The sequence below is a fragment of the Saccopteryx leptura genome, chromosome 4, assembly GCF_036850995.1.
Source record: "Saccopteryx leptura isolate mSacLep1 chromosome 4, mSacLep1_pri_phased_curated, whole genome shotgun sequence".
In the NCBI taxonomy this organism is placed as follows: Eukaryota; Metazoa; Chordata; class Mammalia; order Chiroptera; family Emballonuridae; genus Saccopteryx; species Saccopteryx leptura.
In genome coordinates, this window is record NC_089506.1 from 99,357,821 (window position 1) to 99,381,955 (window position 24,135).

Below are 24,135 nucleotides of genomic sequence, written 5' to 3' on the forward strand. Positions count from 1 at the left end.
TCTTCCCCTTCTCTGTCCTTCTCTCTCCCTTTATTCCCCTTCTGCAGTTATGGCTCAATTGGTTCAAGTGCATTGGCCCAGGTGCTGAAGATGGGCTATGTGGAACCTCCACTTCAAGTACTAAAAATAGCACCATTGCGAGCATGGCCCCAGATGGGCAGAGCATTGGCCTCAGATGGGGATTGCTAAGTGGATTCTGGTCAGGGGACTTGTGGGACTCTAGGTATCTCCCCTCCTCTCACCTGGAAAAGAAAAAAAAGAAGACAGACTAAGTGTCCATCAATGGATGACTAGACAAAGAAGATGTAATATATATGTATCTGAATAATATTCTGTTCTATATATAGACATTATACTGTAGTATGTACTATTCGACTATATAATATTTTACGTCTATAGAAGAGAATATTATACAGATATAAGAAAAAATAAAATATTGCCATTTGTAACACCATTCATAGAACTCAGGGGCATTAGGCTAAGTAAGATAAATCAGACAGAGAAAAACAACTACTGCATTATGTCTTCTGTGTGGAATCTAATTAAATAAATAAATAATAAATAAATAAACCAAGCTTATAGATACAGAATAGATGGTTACCAGAGGTGGGGGATGGGGATGAAAGAAACAGGTGAACATTTTTTTTTTTTTAATAAATTGAATAGTAATAATAAGCAGATGGAAAATTAGAAAGAACAAAATTCAGTGTTGGAAGAACAGATTGGGCAAAACCCAGGCTGGAAACAGGAGAAAAGCTTAGGAAGCTAGTGTTGATAACCTAGGTGAGATGGGCTGAGCATCGGAAATAAAGCTACAATGGTGGGATCATAGAGAGCTCCTGACAGAAACACTGATAAAAATGCGTTGAGGTACCCAACAATTGAAAAGAACAAACTACTGATGCATGCAACAATGTGATGAATCTCAAATGCATTATGTAAGTGAAAGAAACCAGACCCAAGAGGCACAAACTGTTTAATTCCATATAAATGCCATTTTAGAAAAGGCAAAGCTAATAGAGATAGAAAACACATCATGTTTGCCAGGGTCTGGGAAGAGGGGGGTGACTAAAAGGGACACAAGGCAATTTTCTTAGTTCATGGCAATGTTTAGTATCTCAGTGGTGGTGGTTACACAACTAAATGTGTTTGGCAAAATGAACTAAAATTTACTATAAGTGAATTATAAACATAAACTTTACTTTAAAAACCACCAAAAATGTGATAAGGTAAGGACACAAGTCACATTGCCTCACTATGGATTGCCTATAACTGCTTTTCCACCATAACGGCAGAGTTGAGTAGTTTCAACAGAGATGGCCTAGTTCATAAAGCCTAAAATATTTACTATCTGGCTTTAAAAAAAAAAGCCTGTCAACCTTTATATATGATTGTTTATATATGGGTGTTATAAAGTAATATCACCCATTCCTTTAGTTCTTATCCAAAAAGCTTAATTGTCAGTAAAATGAATGGGAAGAACGTAACTGAATGTGTATAAATGCTCTATTCAAATTATTTGGGCATAGAAATGAGTTGTTTTCCAAATATATCCTAATTAAGTCTCCAAAAGGAAAGTGTATTTATCAGTTCTCAGTAACTGTCACAGATTTTTTTTAAATTTTCACAAAAACTTCCCATCATAATCACCACATCTCCAATTTCAACCTATTTAAATTATACAAAATAATTGGATTTTTTTTTTTTTTTTGGTAAAAGTGACAAGATACTGAATAACTTTTTATTTAAGAAATTAGTTGCAATCTATATAACCGCTTCTTTATATGACTTCTACATGAAACAACTGGCTTTCCTGTCTATTACCTGAAGTATCAATTCGAGTAACAAGAGAGGCATTATGCACTGACTTTCACTTCTATTTTGAAGCTGGAAAACTACAAATAAGAAAGCTGTAGCATTTTTACATAAAAACAAAGCACAAGTACAATGTCAAGATTTTTAAAATGTGGTAAGGATGAATTATACTAGCTGCCTAAAAAAGCTTTCATTATATATGCTGCATTTATTTCATTATTTATTTTTAAAATTTAGAAATGTAAAATGTTAGTATTCTTAAGCAAAAATTATAATGATGACTTACAATTAGTTGGGCATAAACTTGAATAACCTTTTCCAGTAATGGTACTGCATTACAGAGTTATCCATACAATATTGTTTTCAGTAAAATATATTTGTGAAGCAGCTTAATGGAGTAAAGGTTATACTTTCTACCTTTACAATTTAATTTGTAAAATTCCTATGTGTGCAATTGCTACCTGTATTAAAACCCTGATGAAACTTACTGAGATGATTATTTCATACACGAGTAAAATTTATAATTTGACAATTATGAGTAACACCATAATGTATTATAATTTATCTATTAAATTATGGCAAAGAACATGATAAAGTTATTAGTCCTCTTATAGCATGCCTCTAATATTATAAGCAAGAAACATGAAATCATATTAAATAAAAGTGTCTCTTCAAATTAGAAGGGAAATTATACTCTGCTAACTTTTTAAAATTTTACACTATACTAAATTTTATACTTTGATGGACTAAAATAAAATTTCAAATATATTCTACAGAAAGAAGGCAGGAGACAAAGCAACATCATTATCAATGAGAAATTTTAAAAGATAGGATAGGAGCTTCGGAGTGCCTGGGACTTGAAAAGGATTACTCGAGTCAACCATTTGAAAATTCGTATGTGATGATGATATACACTACTCTTTAAAAAGAAATTTTATTAAAAAATTTGAAGGAGTGGAGGTAAGTCCAATCTTAAACAGCTTTATGAAGGTTATTCTATGTAGGAAAATAAAACAATTCTCAAAAGACAGAAAAGAGGAAAGATTATAGCAAAGTAATAAATGAAAAAACAGGAAGAGCTACAGAATCATGTAGAAAGTCGGCCTCCAGAGTGGAATATAAACCACTTAAATGAATACAGATATCCCGAAATCTCGATGAGAGAAACATATAAAAAAGTCAAGGCAAAAATAAGAAGTAAATAAATCCAAGACAGAGCAATGAAAACAAACAAAAGAGAATAAAAGAAGTAAAGGTATTTCTACTTTATTTGGAAAAATTTGAAGAAGTAGGGATTGTAGATTAGATAGAAGAGGAAGAAAAAGATTTGGTCTGCTTTTAGCTACAAGAAGAAAAACTTAGCCAAGGAGTCAAAATTATCTTAAAACTTCAACATGTTTCAGGCAGTGACTATTTTCACTAAAAGTCTCTTAAATTTATATCATCTTAAAGTATGATTGGAGTTGACTTGGCTTTTAATCCAACCAGTATGTAAACAGAAGAAAAAAATCTTAGATCTGGTGCTGTTTATGGTGTGAAAAGAAATCTGGAAATATGCCTTTATCTGGTTGTGAGGGAAAAGGATAACTTGTATTTCTTCAATACTATGAAATCACTGGCTTCAACACTAAAATAATAACCAGTTAAAAGAATCTGAACTAACACACAAGCTAAATGATTTAAGATTTTTATAACCTATTATAAAACTTATTTTATGTACTGCCACAAATTTGTGTTAAGATTCTGTTTTTCTTTCTCTTCAGATCTTCTAAGAAAACAGATGTTGGCTTACTTATGCCCAATAAATTCTTTATGTCAAGTCAAACTTCTAGAAATTTTTCATTAATATAGACTACATTATTATAAAACCCAAATCCGTTCTTTAATTACATTAAATTATTTCCTCTGTCCCAGAGAGAGCTCTAATAATAAATATAAAAGTCTGAGGAAAAAGAGTCTATTTGATTTCAGGAGCTTTATATGATATATATCAGTGGTCCTCAACCTTTTGTGAGCCACGGACTGATTTAATGTCAGAAAATATTTTCACAGACTGGCCTTTAGGGTGGGATGGATAAATGTATCACGTGACCGAGACAAGCGTCAAGAGTGAGTCTTAGATGGATATAACAGAGGGAATCTGGTCATTTTTTAAAAATAAAACATCATTCAGACTTAAATATAAAGAAATCGGAAATAATGTAAGTTATTTATTCTTTCTCTGTGGACCGGTACCAAACGGCCCACAGACCGATACCGGTCCGTGGTCCGGGGGTTGGGGACCACTGATATATATCATGAAAACCAATGATTAACAATTTCAGAATCTGCAAATACAGTGTTTAGCACTGTATTGGAAATAGAATGGTGTGCCATCAACTTTAACGGTAGCATCTTCCGACCTTTGGTTATCTATTAATTAAAAACTGATCAGGAAAGTCAAAAGAAAAAAATCAAAATAATATTTTTGTGAGCTCATTGTCATTCTCCAAAAATATATAAGAAAATATGTTGTCAGCCTCTTGCACTAATTCTTTCACATATAAAAAAACACTCTTAAGGGCAGGAGATTCTGGGTAGTTTTCCAGTGGAGCTGAGATGCCTGAATTGATGGATATATACATACTCTTTTGCTGGGTTCTTCTTTTAAAAAATAGCAGAGAGAGGTGACCATAATTTTCACAGCTCAAGCATATGATCTTAGGATAGTTAATCACTACAATATAAAAATTACTGTAGACTGCCTGACCAGGCAGTGGCGCAGTGGATAGAGCGTCAGACTGGGATGCAGAGGACCCAGGTTCGAGACCTGAGACCCCGAGGTCACCAGCTTGAGTGTGGGCTCATCTGGTTTGAACAAAAGCCCACCAGCTTGAACCCAAGGTCGCTGGCTACAGCAAGGGGTTACTCAGTCTACTGAAGGCCCGCGGTCAAGGCACATATGAGAAAGCAATCAATGAACAACTAAGGTGTTGCAATGCGCAATGAAAAACTAATGACTGATGCTTCTCAACTCTCTCCGTTTCTGTCTGTCTGTCCCTATCTATCCCCCCCCCTGTAAAAAAAAAAAATTACTGTAAACTGACTACATAAATCTGACACAGAAATAGGACTGTCTGGGAAAAGATGAGACATAATTTCCAGTTTTCACTAGAATGAGAATTCTTATTTTTATTTTCAAGTCATGTATATCATTTTTATTTATTTATTTTTATTTTTATTTTTTGCAAGAGAGGGAGAGACAGGAAGGTAGAGAGATGAGAAGCATCAACTCATAATTGTGCCTTGACTGGGGGTGAGGGGCATAAGTTGAGTCAGTGACCCCTTGCTCAAGCTGGCAAGCCTGAGCTCAAGCTGGATGAGCCCGCATTCAAGCCGGGGACCTCAGGGTTTTGAACCTGGGATCTCAGCATTGCAGGTCGAAGCTCTATCCACTACACCAGCACCAGTGAAGCCATGTATATAATTTTCGAAAATACTAGCCCTGGCCAGTTGGCCCAGCAGTAGAGTATTGGCCTGGCCTGTGGAAGTCCTAGGTTAAATTCCTGGTCAGGACACACAGGAGAGGTGACCATCTGCTTCTCCAACCCCCCTGCCCCTCTTGCAGCCATGGCTCAAATGGTTTGAGCAAGTTGGCCCTAAGTGCTGAGGATGGCTCCACGGCCTCACCTCAGGCACTAAAATAGATCAGTTGCCAAGCAACGGAGCAGCAGCCTCAGATGGGCAAAGCAATGCCGGGTAGGGAGACTGCCAGGTGGATCTGGTTGGGGTGCATGTGGGAGTCTGTCTCTACCTCCCCACCTCTCACTTAATAAAAAAACATACTAATACCAAATTGGAATGGAGTTAAAGACAAAATAAATATTATCCTCCAAAGGTATTTTCCATATGATTTCAAAGCAGTAACACAAGGGGAAGTTAATTATGCTTATATTTATCCTTGATGTATAAATGTAATATAACATATTTATAATAGAATTTAACCTGTTCTGTTATTATTAATGATTTGAGTTTCTCCCTCCCCATTATTTGGTAGAAGGGTATTTTCATTGGAAAGTAGAAAGTTGAGAGTTAACATGTTGATGAGATGACAGGATGCTATCCTCAGTTTACTTCTAACAGCTGTGTGAGAGAAGGACAAATGAGTCAGCACACTGAGCTAACCATCTGTCTTCTGAACTCTGAAGATACCAAGAGGGCTGAGTCTGTATGAGGACAGGGTATTCTTCATGGTATCTTTTGTAGACTAAATTAAAGACATTACCCTCTTCCAATTTCCTTATTTTCCTTTAAAAAATCCAACAAACCTAGAATCAATATATAAAAATGAATTTCAAAAAATATTTTCAGTGAATTCCAAGACTTGCCACCTGCTGTACAGTGTAGAAATTTATTTTCTTTTCCCTACATGTTTACCTCTCAAGACTCAGGGTATCAATACTGGTTTAACTATCATCACCTTAATTTATATTCTTCATGATTTCATAATCTTGGATAATATGCTTTTTCAGAGATTTCATCTTTAAGATCATAGAGGACTGCTTAGTAAATATTTAAACCTTTTAAGTCTTCCAAACAGTTAATTATCTAATTATTTCTACCTCCTTTTTTTTTTATCTTTACTTGTCTTTCTTGAAATATGGAAATGAAAACTGTACAAAACTGTAGGGGTATATAAGCCACCATAATTTTGTACAAAGGTAGGATGTACTTTCTCTTTTGTTTCCAAAAGTATTTTCAATGCAACTCAAAATCCTAAATAATGTGCGCTCTAAATGAGGTAAAACTATACAGAAGACAAAAATCAATTTTAGGGAGAATTCTCACATATCTTTTACAATACATTCTTTTGCTATAGTTCAAAAGTTATCAGTACCATGTGATTACAATTCCTCCTAAATTCTCACCAATTCAATCAACCAGTAGGAACAAAGTACCTAGAGCAACACAAAAAACTCTTCTCAACAGAATCATATGAAATATGAGCTGTTAACAAAATTTTCTATGATTTTAGGTCACTACAAGTTGCTGGTTTAAATGTCATTTTTCAAAAATAAGAGCATTTTTAATATAAATATATTTTGTGTCAGTAAAAATAAAAATGTTTAACAAACGAATAAAGTAAACCAAAAACTGCATCCTAAATGGAGGTAAACAGTATCATATCCACCTTCCAAACTGTTCAAAGAATGAAAAGAGAAATTCTTCTAAAAGTAAAAAGAATTCATAACTACTCAAAGACTAACATGCAGAACCAATATAATTAGCAGAATAAAAGTGTCTTAGGAGATATCATTACAGAAAAATAATACATGACAAAAATTTTCACTCTGTAAAAACACAAGCTGTGAGTTTTCTTTTTTATAATACTATATACAACATATATAGGCACCAAAATAATCTACTCAAAAACACTTAGGAATAAATTTAACCAAAGAGATGCTTATATACTGAAAATATAAAACATTGCTGAAAAAAATTAAAGAAGACATAAATAAATAGAAAGACATCCATGCTCACAGACTGGAACACTTAATATTAAAATGACAATACCTCCTACCCACAGCATCTATAGATTTAATTTAATCTCTATCAAATATCAACAGTATTTTTTTCATAAGTAGAAAAACATATCCTAAGGTTCATATAAAATCTCAAGGGACCCTGAAGAGCAAATCAATGCTGGAAAAGAAAACAGAGCTGAAGGTCTCACACTTCCTGATTTCAAAACTTACTACAAAGCTATAGTAATCAAAGCAGTGTAATACTGATATGTACAACCAATAGAATAGAATAGAGAACCCAGAAATAAACCCTTCCATGTAAGGTCAACTGATTTTTTAAAAGGATGCCAAGACCATCCTATGAGGAAAAGATAGTCTTTTCAGCAAATGGTACTGGGAAAACTGGGTATCCACATGCAAAAGTCTGAAGCTGCACCCTAACTTTATACCATATACAAAAATTAACTTAACAGCATCAGAGGTCTAAATGCAAGACCTAAAACTGTAAAACTATTAGAAGAAAACAGGGGGAAATTAATAACATTGGACTTGGCAATGATTTATTGAATATAACACCAAAACCATAGGCAACAAAAAGATAAATTAGATTTTATCAAAATTAAAACCTTTGTGCATCAAAGGATGCCATGAAAAGAGAAGATAACACACAGAGTGGGAAAAAATATTTGCAAATCATATATCTGAGAATGGGTTAATGCCAGAATACATAAAAATACTCCTACAACTGCCCTGGCCGGTTGGCTCAGCGGTAGAGCGTTGGCCTAGCGTGCGGAGGACCCGGGTTCGATTCCCGGCCAGGGCACACAGGAGAAGCGCCCATTTGCTTCTCCACCCCTCCACCGCGCTTTCCTCTCTGTCTCTCTCTTCCCCTCCCGCAGCCAAGGCTCCATTGGAGCAAAGATGGCCCAGGCGCTGGGGATGGCTCTGTGGCCTCTGCCTCAGGCACTAGAGTGGCTCTGGTCGCAACATGGCGACGCCCAGGATGGGCAGAGCATCGCCCCCTGGTGGGCAGAGCATCGCCTCATGGTGGGCGTGCCGGGTGGATCCCGGTCGGGCGCATGCGGGAGCCTGTCTGACTGTCTCTCCCTGGTTCCAGCTTCAGAAAAATGAAAAAAAAAAAAATACTCCTACAACTCACCTGATCAGGCACAATGGATACAGCGTCGAACTGGGATGCAGGGAATGCAGGTTCAAAACCCCAGGGTCACCGGGGTCTTCTGACCTCTGATGAAGAGGCTTGAGCACAGGCTCATTCAGCTTGAGCACGGGCTCACCAGCTTTAGCGCGGGTTCGCTGGCTTGAGTGTGGGATCATAGACATGACCCATGGCCGTTGGTTGAGCCTAAAGGTTACTGGCTTGAAGCCCAAGGTTGCTAGCTTGAGCAAGGGGTCACTTGCTCTGGTGGAGCGCCCCCCCCCCATCCCCGGTCAAGGCACATATGAGAAAACAATCAATGAGCAACTAAGGAGCTGCAACAAAGAATTAATGCTTCTCATCTCCCTCCCTTCCTGTCTCTATATCCCTATCTGTCCTTCTCTCTGTCACACACAAAAAACCTCCTACAACTCAGCAACAAAAGAACAACCCAATTAAAATATAGGCAATAGACATTTCTCCAAGTAAGATAAACAAATGACCAATAAGCACATGAAGAGATACTCAATATCACCAGTAATTAGGGAAATGCAAATGAAAACCACAATGAGTTACCACTTCGCACCCATTAGGATGGCTATTATAAAAAAAATGTTTTAAAGTAGAAAGTAAGAATTGATAAGGATATGAAGGAATTGGGACCTTTGTGCACTGCTGGTGGGCATGTAAAATGGTACAGCTATTGTGGACTCCTAACCAGGTTAAACATAGAATTACAATATGATTCAGCAATACCAGTTCCAGGTATATACTTAGAGACTCAAACAGATACTTGTATACCAAGGTTGATAGGAGAATTATTTATAATAGTCAAAATTCATCACTATATGAATGGACAAACAAAAAGTGGTATCTACATACAACAGAGTATTATTCAGCCTTAAAAATGAATGAAATTCTGATATATGCTATAACATGGCTAAATACTGAACACAACATGCTAAGTAAAATAAGCTAGAGACAGAAAAATAAAGAGTATATGATTCTACTTATATGAGGTACCTAGAATAAGCAAATTCAGATACTGAAAACTATATAGAAGTTTCTAGAATCTGAGGGAAGAGAGGAATTGAAAGTTATTTTTTAATGGATACAGAATTTCTATTTGTAATGACAAAAAATTTCTGGACATACATGGTGGTGATAGTTATACAACATTGTGAATGTACTTAGTGCAAATGAATTGTACATGTTAAAGTGACACATTTTATGTTATGTTTATTTTACCACAATAAAAAATAATCTATTTGGTGATACTTAATTATCTCCCACTGCTATTAAAACTCCCTGTTTAGATTTCCAAATTACAATTAAATTTACTCGGTGTGTGTGTGTACATGCACAGAAAATTAACCCCCCTTGTAAAACAGACCCTGGCACGCTGTGCACATCAGATGTCCTAAAATGTACTTCCAGAGTTCCAAATAATGATAACTGCACTGCAATTAGAGTGCTACTTCAGTTATGTATCTATATTAAAATTAACAGGTCATAAGTTAAGGAAAAAATATCTATGAATTCTACTAATGGTCCAAATGTTTATGTTTATAGTCCGAATGCTAAAAAGAACATTGTACCTGATAGAGCATGATAGGTTCTATGTCGTATCCCAAGATATCTGCAAAGTTCTTAGCAATGACTGTTTTTCCACAACCCTACAAATGAAAACACAATCATTTAAGAGATAAGTCAAACAAACAAAACACAGGAAACAGAAGTGTGCTATGAGGCTGCCATTCTTACTTTTCCTCCAATTAAACATATGTCCTTAACCATGTGAGACAGCATCATTTCAGCCAGTAGTTGTTTGTGGCTTAGGGTCTGTATAAAACGTTCTGACACAGAAGGTTGACTGAATGGCCTGCTCCCAGCTGGCACCTGTGATTAAAGAGAAGTAAATGTAAAATGCATATGTTTTTCTTAAAATATTAATAAATGAAAGCACATAACTGCCATTTAAAGTCCCTACTAATTTCTTGCTCAGTTCAGTTCTACACTGTTTTTGATATTTCAATAAAGCAGCAACTATTTTCACAATCACAGATTTGATGATAATCAACAAACCTCCAAATCAAACATCCCTCTAAAAAGAAAGCCCCATGCTGGCAGACATTTCCATACAATCACGTCATTTTCACACTATTTATAACTTATAACAATGTCACTACTTGAAAATGAAGGTTTTTGTCCAAATTTCAGTTATAAGTACAGAATTTATTTTTTATTTTATTTTTTTAAGACTTTATTCAATTTTCAAAGAGGAGAGAGAGAGAGAGAGAGAGAGAGAAGGGGGAGGAGCAGGGAACATCAACTCCCATATGTGCCTTGACCAGGCAAGCCCAGGGTTTCGAACTGGCAACCTCAGTGTTCCAGGTTGACGCTTTATCCCACTGCGCCACCACGGGTCAGGCAAAATAAGTACAGAATTTAAAATCAGTCCATCGGGACTCTCCATAGTCACCAATGACCTGCTGACTTTTAAAATCTATATCCACAAATCCTTCCCTACTCTTATTTTAGTTAACCACTCAGAAGCATCTGTTCTTAAAATCTCTCCTCCTAGTCCTCATACCTTCTCCTTTGATTTCCTATCTCCTCCTTCTTAGTCTCCTGGGGACCCTTAGCAGAAGATTCCCAGGCTCAGCTGAGGGCTCTGGATTTAATCATGGTCTACACAACATGAATCCTCAAGAATTTTAAGTTTGGAAGAGGCTAGATCAGATTTGCATTTTAAAAAGATCATCATCCTGGTGGTAACAGAGAAGGCTAACTGGAAGGGACGGGAGGCAATCAAGTTAAAAGGCATCACTAAAAGGAAGGACAAGGAAACCTTGCCCATACCTCATGCCTCTGGCTGTACTGTTTAAACTTCCTGAAATGTCCTATCATCTTCCACTCCTGAGCCACTGGATAACTCTTACGTCAGACTTTAACACTTAGCTCCAGTCACACCTCCCCTCTGAAACTTTGACCGTTGTACCACTTCCTTTCCTAATCCCCATAGTCATTCCAGTGCAGTCCTTAGTATCCGCCTCTGTCCTCCACCCTCAGCTTGGTGAGGTCATTCATCTGAAGGAGACAGACAGGTGCAGTGGAAAATACTCCTGTCTAGAAGTCCCAGCTATGACATTTCCTAGCTGCTGACCACGGGTGAACTGATTACCCTCTTTACATCTGTTTTCAATCTATAAAAGGGAGAAAAGAAAACTTACCTCCAGGGTTATTGGGAAATTTAATGGCATAATGTATGCAAAGAGACAAATATAGTGACTAGTATACAGTAGTACTAGTAAAGCTTAATACAGAGCCTGGCTCATAGTAACCATGTTTAATGAATGAATAAAACAGTAATGTGAATAAGTATTAATGATATCACCTTAAAATACACCATAAAGCTACAAACTTTGGTTTGTCAAAATGTAAGAAGGCAAGCCTTTTCTTTCCTACATTCATATACAATCGATTTAAGTCAGGATTTTTCAAGCTGTGTCTCCTATTTTACCATTGCCTCTTACGGTTCTTAGGGCCCTCAAAGAAAGGGTTTGAAGGAAGGTAGAGCAAGCAGATGGTGCTCTACGGCCAGATGTCATTCCCCTTCTCTAAAAACTGTTCAATTAGAACAGCTCCTCTTTCCATGGTCTCATGTAGTTAATAAAGATTTTATTTTAAAAAGAGTGTTCCTTAGTTATTAAAATATGTTTGAAAACAAACTATTTCTTACCAAGGACTCAAATGTTTTGATTAATCAACACTTAATTTCATTTTCTTAGAGGTCAACTTTAACTTTTGATAAAAGGCTATCCCTATGTTTCTCCTGAACTTTTCCAGTGTAAAATATACATGACATAGATAAACAGAGATACAGATATACAGATGCGATGCTACAGAGCCAAATAAGAATAATAGTAAAGGGATCATACAGCCAATTTAGGTCATGAAAAGGGGCAGAACCTGGCACATCTTAGAAACTATAAACTCTGACTCATTACCTTAATGGTCACCTCTTTTTCTGCAACCCGGACAGTCATAGAGGCTTGGGAGATGTGGCTGTCAGGTATCCTATCCACGCTCACAATCTCTTTAGGAAGTAAAGAGCTTCTGGAATCTTGGAGTTCAAAGCGCTGTTAAATTACAAGAAAACCATGTAATTTACTTTTCATTTTAAGATACTCAACATTATAAAAGTAGAGGTAAAAAAATTAATGAGAATTTTTTTCCCATTTTCATGAGTATTATTCTCATTATGCCAATCACTAAATATGAAATGAAAATAGTCCCTACGATTTACTAAATGACAGGCATCACTGAAGTCCTGACCTGGTAGAAGTTTGCAGTCCACATTTCTTGATAATAAAAAGTCCAGTTTCCAAGAAAGGGATGATGAGACCCTTGAAAACATGCTAAAGTAAAACAAGGTCTATATTGCCCTGGCTGGGTAGCTCAGTTGATTAGATCATTGTCCAAAATGCCAAGGTAAGTGGAACAAATTGATGTTCCTCTCTGTCTCTCCCTCCCTCTCTCCCTTCCTCTCTCCTTAAAATCAATAAAAATTTAAAATAAAAAAGAAATGTCAAAATTCAATCTTAAAAAAAGGCCTACATCAGTTGATTTCTTAATATGTTGCCTGAAATTTATGAAACCAGAACTTCCTGGACACCATTCTGCTGTTTGTGTATGTGGTTAGCTTAACTGATTGCAATAAATTACAACAATCAATCTATCTGCCACAGTGCCTTCTACAGTGTAGGTTCTCAATATTTGTCAGACTGGGTTTAAAAGGCCAACACCATTAATTCTTTCTCCACATGGGCCGATTATCAATGTTAGAACTCTTGGTTACACCCCCCCACACTGCCTAGTTATATAAGAAAGACACAGAGAAAACACAAATAAGTATATGAAAAATGAGCATACTAATTTAAAATTAATGACATTATATGGTCTACTAATAGCAGCATGCTCAATATGAAAACCTTAATGCATTTTAGCATTAAACAGGCAGAAATAATTGCTGCCCCAATCTAACCATAGAATATTATCACTATAGTGAAAAATTAAATCTCAATAAAAAAAATAGATGACCACTTACTCAACAGAATGGCACAACCCAAGAGAATAAATTAAAAAAATAATAATAATCTTCAACCTCAACGTTCTAAACATAACAGCCCAGTCCCAGTCCTTGTTTGGCGTCTCAATGCTTAAGACAATCACTCCTTTCCCCAAACCTAAGAGAAATTATCTATTAGTGCTACTATACAAAGTTTTATACTTTACACATTTTATATATGCAAATTCTCATAGTAATCACATAATTTGGTCAGAATTTCTTCCATGTTATAGACAAATAACAATTATTGACACTTCAGGTTTGTGTAAAAAAAGTTGCACTGTATTTGGAGGGAGGTTTATAGAAAAGGAGTAAGGCATTAGTAAAGTGATTAAATTTATTAGATTTTAGAACCTAGAGCCATTATGTCCTTTTTTTCTCATTTTTATTGAATTCATTGGGGTGAGACTGGTTAACAAAATTATACAGGTTTCAGGTGCACAGTTCTACAACACATCATCTGTACACTGCGCTGCGTGCTCACCTCCCTAATCAAGTCTGTCCACCACAGTGAGCTCCACAATTCCCTCCTCCACATCCCTCATCTCTGCAAAGACAATTACCACACTGGTGTCTGAGTCCATGAGTTTTTCCTCTTTTTTTCCCTTTTTTGTAGAGCCATTACAGTCTAAGAAAATAAATATATGTGCTTAAAGGTATGTTTTTATCAGCTATAATAATATCAATCTAACTTGATATAGGATTGATGTCAGAGCATTTATATTCCAGAAACGAACACTAATCCTTTGAAACATTTGCTATACTGGTTATGTCCTTATAAATAATTCAAGCTAAATATTTCAATAGAATAATAATAGTAGATGAGAATACACGAAGATAATAAAATAACTCAAGTTGCAAGGTGAATTATTATTGCTGGCATAGGACATTTAAAGGACTGTTAATCAAAAAGGTAATTGAAGAATAAAATTGACATATAATTCTATAGGCTACATGTTAGCAAGAAGTAGAAAACCAAGTTTATTTACCTCACCATTTTATATTAATGACTATTTCCTATGAATTCTTAAATTTCAATTAAACAAATAGTGCCAATGTGTTTTTGTTACACTTTTTGGGAGGATTACATTATTTGAACTGTGAAGTATGTATAATTAAATAAAAGGAAATGTAAATCACATGGGTATTGTTCTGCAAGGAAAGCTTCCAAATTCACCTTCGCAATTCTCAATTCTGTCCCACCAAGCTATTCTTTTTCTTCATACCTTTTTCTAGGCTTTTGGGCACTAAAAAAGAAAATCTCCATACCATGTGGTCTGACTGCTAAATAAATATGTAGCTTCCAGTCTTTGCTGGGCTCTTTTCCCAAAGCCCTTTAGTAACTGAAATAGATCATTACTACACTCCTAGGAGTCAATCTGGGCCCATTCATCCCTGTCTCAGAAGGTAACCTAGCTGCTTCTGCCATCTATACCAGAGTCTTCAACAGGTACATACACCTGCACACTTTACACGAATATAAACCCCATGAAGGCAATATCAAAATATATCTGGTTCACTCCAAATTTCCAGGACCTAAAATCAAATACATGAACACAATCAACAGTCAATAAAGGTTTGTTAAATAAAAAATAAATGAAATTATTTTTCCTTCATCCTCAAAATCATCTATATTTTCATCAGTCCTTACTTCTTTCCCACTGTCTCGGCAGAAAGAACTTTTGTTTTAATGATGACTAGATGGTAAGTCAGTAGAAGTCTACTTTCTCCATCTTAATTGATGATAATTACATCATTCCGGTTGTTATGTACAAAATATGTGTTCCACAATTCCAAACCAGAGTACAACAGTGCTCTGGAAATGTTCTTCCCTGCCTCCCCAGACCACATTTCCATAGGCATTTTTCATGTTCTCCACGGATTTCATCCCTTTTCCCTATACAGTTGTTTGTTTCTCCCATTTCAAGAAATAAAAAGCCATTCCTTAATTCTACATCATCCCTGAGTGACCCACCATCTTTGTTTCTGCTTACCATCAACCTTACGTCATATATAGCATATAATCCGTTTCAGCTTTCTCATCTCCAAGTTGCTATTTGGCCCACTGATTTTTGGTTTACAATCCCACCTCTCTCCCACTAATCCTGGTAAGTCTACCAATAATAACCCATTTGCCAAATTAAATAAAATAATTCTCCTATTTTACTGTCTTTTCCTTCTCAGTCTCTTTTGCAGGTCTTCTTCCATCTTCCTGACCAGTACACATTAGGATACTTTAGGAATAAGTCTTTTATATTTTCTTCCTACATTCATCTTTTAAATAATCTCATTCAGTTTCAGATTACAAACCACCCATATAATCATAACTCCCAATTTTCTGTCTCCTAGAAACTCAGACAGCTTTCCTAAACTTCTTAATTTGTATTTGCAGCTGCCCCTTGACATTTCCATTTAGAGAGCTAATAGGACCTTAAGTTCAACATGTACAACATTCAGGTCTTGGTCATCCTCCCATATTCTCTATCTCCAACTTCACCATTCAAGGTGCTCGGTCCAAAAAGCTTGAAATCATCCTTCACTCTATGTCTCAATCCTACTTCCAATCTTTCAGCAGGTCATAGTGCTTCTAGCTTCAAATATGACCTCAAAACAACCACTTCCTACGAAGCTCAAAGCTGGTCAAAGCCACGACACTCTCTTATATACCAGTAGATTACATCCCACCGTTTTTCCCCTACTTTCACCCTTACTCCCCACATGCTACTCACTACTTAGCAATCAGAGTGAGCCTGTTAAGATGTTCAGTTATACAAGATATTCCTTCTAATGACATTCCATCTCATTCAAACTATAAAGCTCTACGTGACCTAACTTCTTTACCCTCTGACCTCATGTCCTCCTCACCTCTTTACTCACTTTGCCCTTATATTGTCCTTTGCAATTAATAGGACAGCCTAGGAGCACTCCTGCCTCCAGGCTTTTGCACTGGTTAGTCCCTCTGCTTCAAGTGCTTCCTCCCATGTTCCTCATATCTTAAATGTCATCCTCTCAGTGAGGGTATCCGTTCCTTAACTGACATGCTATATACTTATTTACTTACTTTATTGATTGATCATTACCCTTCACTAAAAAATAAGTTCAGTAAAAGTAAAGACTTTTGTCCATTTTGATTACTCCTACATATCAAATACAAGAGTACCTGGCTAACTGACTAGATGGAAGAAATGGTTGGAAAAAATAACCTCTTTAAATGAATAATCTAAAAGTCTTCACTCAACAAGACATCTCTGAAACATCTGAAAGTGGCTATTCTTTCCCTCTTAAAACAGTCTTTCTACATGCTCATAAGAATATTCTCATTACCAGCTAGAAGCAGCGGTCATTTGGACTTGATGTGAGCTGCAAAGTATAGAATTGTGACAACAATTCCAGTGCCATGCGGACTTTTCCTGGACTCCTGCTCTTTGTGACAGCTCCTAATGGACTGAACTGGGGTTGGGTTGCATTTGCAGGGATTTGGAATGGTGTTGGTGCCAACTTGGACTTGGTGAACATGTTAAGGACACTACTCTTTTATGGATTCTTGCTGTATTGGCCAAGAGTTTGCTTAAAGGCTTTAATCACTGTAAAAAAAAAATAGAAGACTGGATAAAGAAGTGTGGCACATATACACTATGGTATACTACTCAGCCATAAGAAATGATGACATCGGATCATTTACAACAAAATGGTGGGATCTTGATAATATTATACGAAGTGAAATAAGTAAATCAGAAAAAAACAAGAACTGCATGATTCCATACATTGGTGGGACATAAAAATGAGACTAAGAGACATGGACAAGAGTGTGGTGGTTGGGGGGAGGGAAGAAGGAGACGGAGAGGGGGAAGGGCACAAAGAAAACTAGATAGAAGGTGACAGAGGACAATCTGACTTTGGGTGATGGGTATGCAACATAATTGAATGACAAGATAACCTGGACATGTTTTCTTTGAATATATGTACCCTGATTTATTGATGTCACCCCATTAAAATTAATAAAAATTTATTTATTAAAAAAAATATTCTCTGCTACTCTACTTATATATCTCTGACTGCTCTTCCTCTGCCTAATCTTTAAATGTTGCTGTTTCCCAGGTTCAGTCTTCAGGTATTATCTCTTCTCATTATATGTTCCTCTTGGGTTCTTTCATCCATTGCCATGAATTCAACTAACACCATACTCCTAAATATTTATTTTTAATATCAAAATAGCTCGAGATTCAGATCCATATTTTCGAGTCAGCCACACAAACCTACTTGAGAACCTCAAATTAAAAAGTTTCCACTGCATTGAACTATTTAGCTCCCACCCATATGTGCTCATTTCCTTTACTCTCTCATGTTAACAAATGGCCACTCTATCTATTCAACTGGACAAGCTAGGACTCATGGACAGTCAAGATTTTGCACGTTCTCTCACAGTTCCCCAACCCACCTTACACTTTATCAGTTAGTAAGGTCTAACATCTCACTTCTGAAATATTTCCCATATCCATTCAATCTCTCTTTTTTAAAATTTTATTTAGAAAATTAAACAAGGTGACATTGATCAATAAGAGTAGGTAGGTTTCAGGTAAACATCTCTATAGCATTTGAATGGTTGATTGTGCTGTGTGCCCATAACCCAAAGTCAAATCATTTCATTCAATCTCCATTTTACTGACCTAATTCATATTTTTATTACTTTGATCAGAGTTATTCATCACTAAGCTACACTAGTATAAAATCATTACATTAAAATAGTTATTTATTTGCATGTGTGACACTCCAACAAGACCATTAGTTCCTCAAGAATAGAGATCACATCATACTCATTTCTGCATCTCAGATTTCTGAATGTACATCATTGGCCAAATAATGAGAGCTCAATGAATGTTTTTTGAACTGAAAAGAAAATACTAAATGCAAGATCCTTCCAAGTTTCTCACTAAAGACTATAGTTCATTTTATATTATCAGTGGATAAGTGGCAGCAGTCTTTCTAAATCACCAAGACTTGCCTGACCAGGCAGTGGCGCAGTGGATGGAGCGTCGGACTGGGATGCAGAAGGACCCAGGTTCGAGACCCAGGGGTTGCCAGCTTGAGCGTGGGCTCATCTGGCTTGAGCAAAAAGCTCACTAGCATGGACCCAAGGTCACTGGCTCGAGCGGGGGGTTACTCGGTCTACTGAAGGCCCACGGTCATGGCACATATGAGAAAGCAATCAATGAACAACTACAGTGTCATAATGAGAAACTGATGATTGGTGCTTCTCGTCTCTCTCCGTTCCTGTCTGTCTGTCCCTATCTGTCCCTCTCTCTGACTCTCTCTCTGTCCCTGTAAAAAAACTAAAAAAAAAAAACTAAAAAAAAAAAAAAAAAAAATTTTAATAAATCACCAAGACTTGCCAATATTATGATAGAGTCCTACCTAAGAGGGACCAAGAGCTAAGACATGGCACTAGAAACCTGGATATACTTATTACTACTCTATAATATCATTCTCAAAGGATAGCAGATTCCAAATGAGAGTATTTTCCTTAAAACATTCTTAACTAAAAACTAGAAGTGATTTTATGATTATAGAAACATGTTTTTAGAGTAAGAACATCATAAGATGAGCACCATCTGTGGAATGAAAGACATTCCAGGCATTTTTATAGCTTGTTTTTAAAAACTATGTGTTCAGAATTTTAGCTAACTGCATTTTCAGTGAGTAATAATCTTTCCTTAGTCTATTCAACTGATTACACTAAAATCCAAATGGATAGCTAATTCAAATGCAACTAACCATTAATTTCTAAGATAATCAAGGTCAGAATATAATTATTTGTTGAGGAAGAGTTATTAGACACATGAAACTTCTTGATTTGCGATCAAAATAGGTATTTCTGGCCCTGGCCGGTTGGCTCAGTGGTAGAGCATCAGCCTGGCGCAGAGTCCTGGGCTCAATTCCCGGCCAGGGCTAACAGGAGAAGTGCCTATCTGCTTCTCCACCTCTCCCCCTCTCCTTCCTCTCTGTCTCTCTTCCCCTCCTGCAGCCGAGGCTCCATTGGAGCAAAGTTGGCCCGGGCGCTGAGGATGGCTCTGTGGCCTCTGCCTCAGGCGCTAGAGTGGCTCTGGTCAAAACAGAGCGACGCCCCAGATGGGCAGAGCGTTGCCCCCTGGTGGGTGTGCCGGGTGGATCCCAGTCGGGCGCATGCAGGAGTCTGTCTGACTGCCTCCCCGTTTCTGGCTTCAGAAAAATACAAAAAAAAAGAAAAAAAAAAAAGAAAAAAATAGGTATTTCTATTATTTACTTCAGCATTTTTTTTTTCAAATTCAACAATATTTTCTTAATTTTCACCACTCTTAATTCAAAATTATTTGAGGATATAAAATATTTGTTCATTTGTGAAAGTCAGCTTAAGAAAATAGAGAAACTCACAATAACAAACAGGCCACATGGACTGTCAGGAACAGATCATAAAGAACTACACCAATCAGGGCCCTGGATGGCTAGCTCAGTGGTAGAGTGTAGGCCCAGTGTGTGGAAGTCCCGAGTTCAATTCCCATTTGCTTCTCCACTCTTCCCCCTCTACTTTCTCTCTGTCTCTCTCTTCCCTTCCCACAGCCAAGGCTCCACTGGAGCAAAGTTGGCCCGAGCACTGAGGATGGGTCCATGGCTTCTGCCTCAGGCGCTAGAATGGCTTAAATTGCAACTGAGCAACGCTCCAGATAAGCAGAGCATCGCCCCCTGGTGGGCATGCTGGGTGGATCCACATCAGGCGTATGTGGGAGTCTGTCTCTCTGCCTCCCTGCTTCTCACTTCAGAAAAATAAAAAAAGTAGGAAGAATTATACCAATCAGTAGACTGTTTCATTTTTAAGGAGAGAGATTTAATACTCTAATGTGGTTGTATGTATCAGTGTGTAATGATCTTATAAAAAGAAAGTTCTTCATTAGGGTCAGAAAAATGAATCTAAGCTCTCTGCTCTCCAACTACCTACTGAGGAATTGGGAAGAGTACAGTACTGTTTCTTAACAAGAACCTCACATAATTAAGGCAAGGAAAGATCATCTTCTCTTATCTAGGTAATACTAATCCCTTTTTCCTTTTTTGAAACTCTATAATCATACTTGAAATAATTTGTTTGTCATATGGACATTTCATCATTTTTCTAAGTTCCCCTTAATTATAAAGATCAAAATAAAGGCCAAACAAAATGAAGCAACACTAGCTACTTTCTTTAGGAAACAAAACTCTTAAAAGGTATTCTACAGTGACAGAAAATGATTTGACTTTGGATGATGGGCACACAACGCAATCAACAGTTCAAATGCTATAGAGAATGTTCACCAGAAACCTATGTACCCTTATGAATCGATGTCACCCCATTAAATTTAATTTCAAAATAAATTTTTATTTATTTATTTTCCAGAAGTTGGAAACGGGAAGGCAAACAGACTCTGCATGCGCCCGACCAGGATCCACCCAGCATGGCTACCAGGGGGCGATGCTCTGCCCATGTGGGGCATTGCTTCGTTGCGGCCAGAGCCATTCTAGTGCCTGAGGTGGAGGCTATGGAGCCGTCCTCAGCACTCGGACCAATTTTGCTTCTATGGAGCCTTGGCTGCGGAAGAGGAAGAGAGAGACAGAGAGGAAGGAGAGGGGGAAGGGTGGAGAAGCAGATGGATGCTTCTCCTGTGTGCCCTGACCTGGAATCCAACCCAGGACTTACACACACTGGGATGATACTCTACCGCTGAGCCAACCAGCCAGGGCCAAAATAAAAAATAAAAAAAATTTAAGATGTTCTATAACTTTATCCAATTTGTATAACTAGTTTTGAAATTAGAGACCAGAAACACATCAAAGTGTTTTTGTTTTGTTTGGGGGGGGGGGGGGGGCGGGATTGGTGAAAATAAAAATTTTGTTTATAACTGACTTAACTGGGCATTGAATAGTTTCTCTCAGTTGTATCATGAAAAATTTTACATTGCCTCATTTTATTATAACTTCCTATGAGATTTCCTTCCTCCCTGACTATTTACCCTGTCCCCACATTGAGCATTGTGCTAACGGGCATCAAGGGAGCTCATCTGAAATCACCGCCTTTTTCTTAAACACTAGGTATCCTATTCCAATAACCAATGCCAATTTACCTTAGACATTGACTAAATAAAAAATGAGTTCTAGTTTTCTTAAAGTGAACTATGGTCAGAGAATGGTAGTTTTCTCACTCCTTGAGTGAATGAATTACTTTCTCCATTTCCAAATGGTTCTTCATCATTCCTTTAATACTCTTCCCACTTTCCCACCTCCATCTCTCTCTCTCCACTTTTCCACATCCCCCACCTCCTTCCTCAGCCCTTCTCTCTGAGACACAGACTTCTATTCTCTGTCACTAGCAGCTGCTATTTCCCTGTCCCCAGCTCTGCTTCTATGCCCTGCTGTCTCTTCTACTGTCCTTTGCCCTCTATTGACCATTCTTTTTCCCTTTGCTTCATTATGCTTTACTTTTCAATTGTCTCGAACTACACTTCTCAGCTATGAGAAAGTTTTCTTTTATTATTTTTATTTTATTAATATTATTGACACCACCAAATAAAAATGTTGTTTTTAGCTAGCTGATGATTTGGGGGGGGGGGGGAAATCCCACTTAAGTAACTAGAATCTATTGCTCCACTCCCCTGAGTTCTTCTCACTATTAGCTGCATAGAGAATATGTACTCTCTATTCCCCAAGTCCCTATGCAGATTTGGGGATAAGGGAGAAACAAACACCATGTTGTATGCTTAAGGCTGTCAAATTCTGGCCTCCAAAAAATGAAGGGCCCATCCACACAGCCACAAAATCTTGTTCACATTCTACCTACATCTCAGAAAGCTTCACTTTGAGCCAAACTATAAAAGAGAAACAAAATACTGTTTGTTTTTTTAAAAAAAATTAATTTGGGTGAGTCAATAAATCTCTGCCAAGAGTCATCACTTTTAAATATATAGTTATAAGGTACCATATAGTGTAACTAGCCCTTTAGAAAACACTACCATTAACTACACAATGAGGTGCCTGGCCAGGTGGTGGCGCAGTGGATAGAGCGTGGGACTGGGATGCAGAAGGACCCAGGTTCAAGACCCCAGGATAGCCAGCTTGAGCGTGGGCTCATCTGGCTTGCGCAAAAAAGCTCACTAGCATGGACCCAAGGTGTCACTGGCTCAAGCGGGGAGTTAGTCTGCTGAAGGCCCACAGTCATGGCACATATGAGAAAGCAATCAATGAACAACTAAGTTGTCCCAACAAAAAACTGATGATTGATGCTTCTCATCTCTCTCCGTTCCTGTCTGTCTGTCCCTATCTATCCCCTCTGACTCTCTCTCTGTCCCTGTAAAAAAATAAAAATTAAAAAAAAATTTTATTAAAAAAAACTACACAATGAGGAAATTATGTCATGTGTATTTCATTTATTTATTTATTATTTTTTGTGGCAGAGACAGAGAGAGAGAGAGGGACAGATAGGGACAGACAGACAAGAACGGAGAGAGATGAGAAACATTTCTTTGTTGCGATTCCTTAGTTGTTCATTGATTGATTTCTCGTATGTGCCTTGACCAAGGGGCTACAGCAGACCGAGTAACCCCTTGCTTGAGCCAGCAACCTTGGACTCAAGCTGGTGAGCCTTGCTCAAACCAGATGAGCCCGCACTCAAGCTGGCGACCTCAGGGTCTTGAACCTGGGTCCTCTGCGTCCCAGTCCAATGTTCTATCTACTGCGCCACCGCCTGGCCAGGCTGTCATGTGTATTTTAAAAGAAAACCATGTTCCATGTGTTATAAACTGCTTATGGCAAAAGTGAGAGCTAAATAATAGCTCTAGAACAATTTCTGTATTTTATATAAAATGCTTGCTTTTCAAGTTAATAATTTAAATTACATGCAAATAAACTTTAACTTAGTGCTATCTGACATTTGCTTTTAAATTTTTAAATTTTGAGATGAGTTATACTGGATATTCATTCATTTCTTAAAATTCTGCATCTTGAAATAATGTCAAATTTGTAGGAAAGTGACATGGTTGTACAAAAGACTCTATCACCTTCATCCATATTTCACAGTGGTTAATATTTTAGCACATTTGTTCCTTTTTCTCAATCCACTCCTCCCTACAACACATACTCTCACTGGTCTTCGCTGAACAATTTGAGAGTAATCTGCAGATATAATACCCATTACCTCTAAATATTCCAGTTCATATTTCTTGAAAACAAGAACTCTGTCCAACGTAATCACCACATAAACTTCCAAATGAGGAGAACAATTTAATAGAACACCACTGTCCATCCACAGACCCTATTCAAATTTAACCAACTGTGCCAACAATGTCACCATTTTAAATCTGGCCCAGGATTCAGTGCAGGAACACACTGCATTTAGCTGTCATATCTCTCGAGTCTCTTTCAATCTGAAACAGTTCCGCAGTTGTTCTGTTTTTCGTGGCCTGGACAAAGAATATAGGCCTCTCATTCTGTAATATGGCCCTCAACTTAGGTCTATATAATATTTCATCATG

The 24,135-nt window shown here is 37.2% G+C and overlaps 1 protein-coding gene across 2 annotated transcripts in view; it reads right to left on the bottom strand.

Annotated features, from left to right (window-relative positions):
- The window catches only part of VWA8 (von Willebrand factor A domain containing 8), a 376,366-nt gene that overhangs the window by 281,148 nt on the left and 71,083 nt on the right, over positions 1-24,135 (bottom strand). For both annotated transcript variants that reach the window (XM_066380832.1, XM_066380831.1), the window contains exons 10-12: positions 12,486-12,617; positions 10,240-10,374; positions 10,074-10,151 (exon numbers count right to left, since the gene is read on the bottom strand). In XM_066380832.1, the coding sequence (XP_066236929.1) occupies positions 10,074-10,151; positions 10,240-10,374; positions 12,486-12,617 (345 nt within the window). The remainder of the gene's footprint in view (positions 1-10,073; positions 10,152-10,239; positions 10,375-12,485; positions 12,618-24,135) is intronic.